The sequence below is a fragment of the Leiobunum rupestre genome, chromosome 3 (assembly GCF_980474605.1).
Source record: "Leiobunum rupestre chromosome 3, qqLeiRupe1.1.hap1, whole genome shotgun sequence".
NCBI lineage: Eukaryota > Metazoa > Arthropoda > Arachnida > Opiliones > Sclerosomatidae > Leiobunum > Leiobunum rupestre.
The window spans coordinates 34,220,549-34,228,365 of NC_143386.1; the positions used below are offsets into that span (position 1 = coordinate 34,220,549).

Consider the following 7,817-nt stretch of genomic DNA (forward strand, 5'->3'; position numbering starts at 1 on the left):
TAAATAATTTTAGGTAAAATGGTCTTTATATAAATAATTTTGGTTGGAATGGTCTTTAGATAAATAATTTTCGGTAAAGGGTCTTTGGATAAATAGTTTAGGGTGAGGTGGAATTTTAATAAATCGGATTTGAGAGAAATGGGAGCTACCTTTTTTACATTTTTATTTGATTAATATACTAATTGTATGTTTTGGGGTACTGGTAGGCGTGCTAAAACAGATACGTAACCTTTTTCCAGATAACGTTATCTCCATTTCGCCTCGGAAAGCGGAGTTGATTCAGAATCTGCTTTTTCCCCTATTCACCCATCCTCGAGAAACGCGAACTGGACACGGAGAAACTCTTCCCAAGAAATGGAAAGGTTTAAATGGTCAAGTTCTGGATGGATAGCGATTCTACTGGCCTTCCTATTATTCACTGGGGTCATCGTCGCCTACGTATGGGCGGTTGTTCGTAAAGATGTCCAAGCATTTATTCCTTTCATCAGGTAAGTCCATAAATCTTAAAAAAAAACACCGATTACAGAGTCGTCTGCTAGCGGTTGCTACGCGTGTGATACATATCTATAGCCTATTTTTACTCATACCACCCGCGAATTGCCAAATTTATAATAAATGGTTACGTTCCACTCTGTGTAATTACATATCTGTGCCAGTAAAACTAGAACTATGTTGAAATTTAATATCAATCGAGAGTAATCCGTACTTGCCCATTCGCTACAAAACTACAAAACTACAAAAACTAAAAAACTTTGTCTAGTAAGGGTCGTACCTATTCCACTAGCTTGAGGTCAAAAACCATTAGAACATTTTAAAAAATATAAAATATCTAAAAAACCATTAGAACATTTTAAAAAATATAAAATAACTAAAAAACCAATAGAACATTTTAAAAAATATAAAATATCTAAAAAACCAATAGAACATTTAAAAAAATTTAAAATATCTAAAAAAACAATAGAACATTTAAAAATATATTAAATATAAAAAAACAAAATATCTAAAAAAACAATAGATTAATAAAAAATAAAATATGTAAAAAACCAATAGAATATTGATAAAAATAATATGTAAAAAACCAATAGAATATTGATAAAAATAAAATATGTAAAAAACCAATAGAATATTGATAAAAAATAAAATATCTAAAAAACCAATTAAATATTTATAAAAATATAAAATATAAAAAACCAATAGAATATTGATTAAAAATAAAATATCTAAAAGCCAATAGAAATATAGAATATTTATAAAAAGTAAAATATCTAAAAAGCCAATAGAAATATAGAATATTTATAAAAAAAAGTAAAATATCTAAAAAGCCAATAGAAATAAAGATTTTTTTTTAAATTTTAAATATCTAAGAAGCCAATAGAAATATAGAATTTTATAAAAAGTAAAATATCTAAAAAGCCAATAGAAAAATAGAATATTTTTAAAAATGAAAAATATCTAAAAAGCCAATAGAATATTTATAAAAATATAAAATACCTATAAAGCCAATAGAATATTTATAAAAATATAAAATACCTATAAAGCCAATAGAATATTTATAAAAAATATAAAATATCTAAGAAACCAATATACAGGGTGTTTTTTTTTTGCTCGAAAAAGTGATTTGTTTTTCAAAAACCATGTTTTCTAGAAAGTTGAAATTTGTACTGTACATTATACGTGCCGGGGGACACTTTCTACCAAAATTGCATCTAAATTGAAAAATATTTTCACGTTTTTTGAAAATTTAAATTTTAACCGCTAGGTGCTATAAGAAAATTGTCAATGAGAAAACTGTAGAGCGTCACCGAAAACGTACAAATAGCGTTGGCGCGAAAAAAATAGACGTCTTTTTCCCTGACAAAATATGACTTGAAAAAGTGACAAGTTGGGCAAGCTAAAATAATTTTTTTTGAATTCCATTGGGAGAGTAGTGTATCTTTATGAAAGTCACCTTTTCAAGTCGTATTTTGTCAGTGAAAAAGACGTCTATTTTTTTCGCGCCAACGCTATTTGTACGTCTTCGGTGACGATCTACAATTTTCTCATTGATAATTTTCTTATAGCACCTAGCGGTTAAAATTTAAATTTTCTAAAAACGTGAAAATATTTTTCAATTTAGATGCAATTTTGGTAGAAAGTGTCCCCGGGCACGTATAATATACAGTACAAATTTCAACTTTCTAGAAAACGTATAGTTTTTGAAAAAAATCACTTTTTCGAGCAAAAAAACACCCTGTAATATTTATCGAGATATAAAATATCTAAAAAGCCGCCAATAGAACATTGATAAAAATATCAGAATTTATGTGTATTTCAATTTTAAATTAAACAAAATATTAGACCATTAGCCCAGCCATTTTACTACATATATTTCTGTTTGTCCTCTTTGATTGTTTCCAAATATTAATGATTCCACTTGTTTCATTTTATGAAGCGATGCGGGTGGTTACCCTCCTCAGAGTGGTGTCTTTGCCATTTTTCTCTTTCTATCCGCGATGATAGGTAAGCTACAACCACCAGGTTGTTCAATACATTTTATTCACAAACAATGGTCCAGGACACGAAAATTATGTCTTATAATAAAGATTACCTTCACCCGAAAATATACAAGGACCCGACAGTTTTTACGATTATCTCTACCTGAAGTCCATAAAGTTGCTATACGAAAATATATTCTTACGCTAAATCAAGAATGAATTTATTTATACTTAGAATGACTATGTTGAATATTGAAAATGTATTCGGCCCTTATTTGAATTGAAGATAAACGTTCTCTTTAACATTGTTGAATAAAAATCGGAAATTTTGCTCTTAAGGAACTTTTGAATATATTAACATTAATTATCTTATTTTTCCAACCAAGGGTTAAAAAAAATTCGTTATCAAAGCTACACGAAAAAAATATTCAAACATTTTTAACCAACTTGTTGGTGGGCAATTTTCAACTCAAGCTTGTAAAACACGTTGCATTTCCGTTCACTCACTGCACGAAAGGTTGCTGATAATTCAATAATAGTGGTGGGGAAAATTAAATTGTTTTTTATTTGGTTCAATCGAAAGGATGGTATGAAAATTATTAGATTTAAAGTATTTGGAGCTTAGCCTTGGTGTTGTGTGCTCAACATTCATCCGGAGAAACTCGGTTTGCGACTCCTATTGACCAAAACTTTTTTGCATAAATGTTAACCCGTAAGAATAGTCTATCATTCATACTTTCTACAATTAAATTTATTCATTGATCTTTGTAAACCAAATTATGTAGACAAAGCGTAAAATATTTCTCTCACCGACGTGTAAATGGAAGAATTTATGTAACACTTAATAATATTTAACTACAGGGCTACTGGGCATGGTGATTCGATATTACAGTTTACAAACACTCGCCGAAGGAATGCCATGGACTAAAAGATTGAATAAATTGTCGCTTATTCTGGGGATAGTTACACTTAGCGGAATGGTCGTCGTGGCGTCCTACCCCGTCAACACCAAACCCAAAGATACCGAAGAATGCGTAAGTAAATTAAGACAAAAAACGGACCAGTAGTCCAAACTTGGGAAAAATTGTAACCGGCGAATTTTTACATGATCTTTTATTTAGTTTAATATATAATATAAAAGAAACGCCGATTTGTCAACGAAGGTGTAAAATTAGGTCATGTTTCAGATATTATATACTTTCAAACAGAGATTGTGTAAGAACGATTGCTCGGACGATAACCTGGAATATGCCCTTTTTGTAGGAATTCGCCCGGCCTTTAAATTAGATGTTATATCTCTAAATTAAATACTAAAGTAAATATTAGAAAAAATAAATTTTTGGCGACCCTTTTGCTTCGGTAATACATTGTGCGTCCAACCAAATGATGAAGACTTTTTACGCATTCTGCATTAAAGCAAGTGTCGGCTCGACGTGTACTAGCTCTTTTTTAAACAGATGTCGCTAGCATCGAAATCAAAACAAGATACTTAAGCTACATTTTGACCGAAAAGGTGAGTCATAAAAGTTTCCCTCGCGTTGATTGGCTAGTTTTTAAATTTGACAATAACTTAAATTATAGTCATTTTGAACAATATATTTTATATGGGATATAAAATTTAGGTCAAAGTCCACTAAGTAGAGTATAAGTGGTCTAATTTTAATGGTCTACAATGGTTCTCGGACGACATTATCGTTTAGCCATTTTGAATTTTAGCTTCCTGTGCCATTAATAGATGGCACTACGCTCTCCAGTAAAGTCGTTTTTTCGAAGAATCGGATAGATTCATTGCCATTTTTAATAACAATGGCCTTATCATAATAGAGATGATAGAGCCGACAGTGGCTTAAAAAAAATAAGGGTGCGGGCAAAATTCAGTCAACTGGCAATTTTCCCGAAGTGAATCCCTAAATTTACTGAACTAAAAATAAAAACAGGTATGACTTTAAAATGTACGGAATATTACTTTGTTGCATTTAGGTTCCGTTGGTGGTGTTTCCTCACACATTAGGAGCTTTCATGGCTTTCTGCGTCGGCCTTTTGTATGCGTTCTCTCAAACTGCCATTTCTTTCTTTGTGAGAACTTCCAAAAGATACAACTCGACACCGATGATCATATTCTACGTTCGATGCGTCCTCTGTACTTTCGCGTTCATTGCTCTTGTAGTCAGTATCCTTTGTATGTAACGAACCCGGGATTTTTAACCAAACAGGCTTGGAACTAAATAAATAAATAATTAGCTAAGCTAATACCGAATGAACCACAGAGGCCTAAGTCAACTAGTGACGTCAATTACCGGTGGCCGGGTTCAATTGCCTAGGAGGGTGGTCGCAAGCCCTTCAAACCACGCGAGCCAACAGTTCCCTATTCTGATTATTACCGTTAACTTAAGCACGTTTAAGCAAGAAAACCCTTCTAACCATCAGGGAGAGAACTTACAAACTCAACGCGGAAGAAGTGGTTCCGAGTTTTCACCCACTGTCACAAACTGGGATCGAACCCGGCTCCTCTCGCTGCGAGGCTAGAGTGGTAACCGCTTCACTGGTCCAAAAGCCTTGGTCCAGTTTATTCAAAAACTGGGGGCCATTGTTCTTAGGAGTTCCGTAGGTTAAAGATAACAGTTAAAGAAAAACAACATTTCCTAGCCTGTAACGAACCTTCAGTGACGGCTTCAGAATTAGTAATAGTTAGTGTAGGTAACTGTTGGCTCGCGTGGCATGCAGGGCTTGCCACCACCCTCCTTTGCATTGTAACCCGGCCACCTGAATAGATGGCTTCAAAAGTCGCTTGATGACTTAGGCCTAAGGTGGTGCCTAGGGTATTAGCCTAGCTGATTATTATTATTATTATTATTATTCTGAGTATAAGATACTCAGAATCATTTCAAATTCTGGATACTAGGGCGGGAAATTACTGAAATTCCAACGATACCGTGTCCCTTTCATTCCCCTTCCTGCAGCGCCATCATGGAAAGTTCTCTAGAACTTTAATTTGTGGTATTTTAAATTTAGATTTTTTTAAATGTTTAAAACTGCTTCGCTATTCATTTGCTAAACCATTACATTTTGATCGACTTTTACCTAATTTAAGTGAAATATGAATTTCAACTTATTTTGCAAAAACAATTACTTATTTAGTGATATTCTAACAAGAATAATAATTTAATTTACCTTCCAACATTAAAGGGGCTTCGACTCTATAGCCGAAAATTATATTTAGCTATTGCTTTATCTCTTTTTGCTGGTAGAATGTTTACCATTGTTACTTTGATGGCGAGTCATATCAGAAATTTTAAAATAAATATACCTCAGAATTATAACGGGTGGGCCGCCATACTTTTGCCACGGACAGTTCACTCATTGTGGTGGATGGATGAAATGGGGGGCTACTAATTCCTTGAAAGCGTTTTCATTTTCAATAGGTCTTGGCATATAAGTTCTTTCACGCCGTATGTGGGAACTTTAAAAAGTGGTCGATAATTGTATTTGTTTCATTTGTGAAGAAAAGTAATTAAAATAGCCGCCACCAGAACAGTATATAAATTTTTCTCTTAATACTAATCTTTAGTGTTAACCGCACCTACACAAAAGACTATCCCTAGTGAGGGAACAACCTTGCCAGATCTCACGACAGCTCCTCCAGCAAGCACAACTGTTGGACCGAAACGGTGCGACAATAATAGTTGGGCAGTAAGTTCTATTTTTTGTAATGGTAGACTCTAAGAAAGTAACGATTTCTGTCAGTCCTTCGTATATTTTGAATCGTCTAAACACAGTTCTTTCTAGGTATAAAAAATACATTATCGATTTAGTTTGTCATAAATAGTCAACACAACGAGATTCTTAGGTATATTTTTACCCCATCTAGTGGCAGAAATCGTTACTAAACATTCATAATAAACGTGTATAATATGTTTGATTAGTGTATGACTTATACTGAGTTACTGACAAAGAACCTAACTGAGTGAGCTTATTTTCTTTTCTTTTTGTAGGGGGAAGGAAAGGCAGTCAACATACTGGCCGAGTGGGTTTTGGCTTTTTGCCTTTTCGGTTCCTTCCTTTCGCTCTATCCGGAAATGAAGCATTTCGGAGTGGAAGTCACAATCGGAAGGAGGACAGAGTTCTCGAGATTAACGGAACCCTCCAGTCAGAGTAACAGTCAGTCGTCGGTCGGAACGTAACCATTTCTGATCATAGGCGTTTGTATCAATTCTTTCCCATGATTTTGTCTCCCTGTACGCGGAAGAAATTATTCCGCGTAAGTTTCTGATAATGTGTGATTTCCTTTACATTTGATGTACTGTTCACTTACGCTCGTGAGCAAAAATCACCGTTTTAATTTACATAGCAATATTACAAGTTTTAAATTGATTTTAGAGTCGTTGCTCTTTAAAACAGGATTGTTAATTTTACGTTCAGTATTCGCGACCGAAACGAGTCTAGGTGGCGTAACGGCGCTAGGTTCTAATTAAGAAGTCATAAGAACATTTTTGTTTTTTAATAAACTTATCAAAATATAAGCAACAATGTAAAAATTATATTAAAATGCCAGTATCATTATTTATTAAGTTAAATTTACGAATAACGATGAGGAAAAACTAAAAGTGTCTGCTTTAGCTACCTATCTAGGTTTCAATGGTGAACCAAAGCGGGCGTAGCGATAGTTTTTGGTCGCGAATAGTAAAAGATAATATCTACTTTGTAATTAGGACCGAAAACGCTTGATTTTTCTAAGTAAATTAACATAAAGAAGTTTGCTCACGAGCTTGAGTGAGATATATGTAAATTGTGAGGTCGTTTTTAATTAAACATTAAATGGACTGCTTAAACTTTACTCAATTTGTCAGTGAGATAGATAAATGCGAGCTAGCCTCGCAAAACGGATAAAACTCCTCATTAGGTTTTTCACCGTACGCAAAAGGGAAATCAATGATAGCTATTTAAGTATTACCATAAGTTACATAAAATAATTGGCATGACACAAAAAATGGTATGGTTCCTCGCAGAAAGGGAACTCGTTATTTTCTAATTATCTTTTTGTTGAAATATTTACTTTTACGTTTGATTAATATCATCATGGGTGCATATATAAACCCCACCTACTGACATTGTATCTAGTATTAATGTCCGAAAAATAATTTTAACAGCAATAGTGTAAGGTGGAACTAAAAAGTGGTGAAAATGTGGCGCGCCTATTGTTCAAAATAGCCATCAGTTTCGAAACTATTCCTATTCGAGTGAAATCAGTTTCGAAACTATTCCGATTCGAGTGAAATCAGTTTCGAAACTATTCCGATTCGAATGAAATCATTTTCGAAACTATTCCGATTCGAGTCTATTCCA

At 33.4% G+C, this 7,817-nt stretch overlaps 1 protein-coding gene across 1 annotated transcript; it reads left to right on the plus strand.

Annotated features, from left to right (window-relative positions):
* Positions 1-276: 276 nt before the first annotated feature.
* LOC149951566 (DNA damage-regulated autophagy modulator protein 1-like) lies at positions 277-7,303 on the plus strand. Its single transcript, XM_090170075.1, has 6 exons — positions 277-488; positions 2,432-2,499; positions 3,336-3,508; positions 4,455-4,644; positions 6,043-6,164; positions 6,467-7,303. Exons 1-6 carry the CDS (start codon positions 355-357, stop codon positions 6,653-6,655), a joined length of 876 nt encoding a protein of 291 aa, XP_090026201.1. The 5' UTR covers positions 277-354; the 3' UTR covers positions 6,656-7,303.
* The last annotated feature ends 514 nt before the right edge of the window (positions 7,304-7,817 follow it).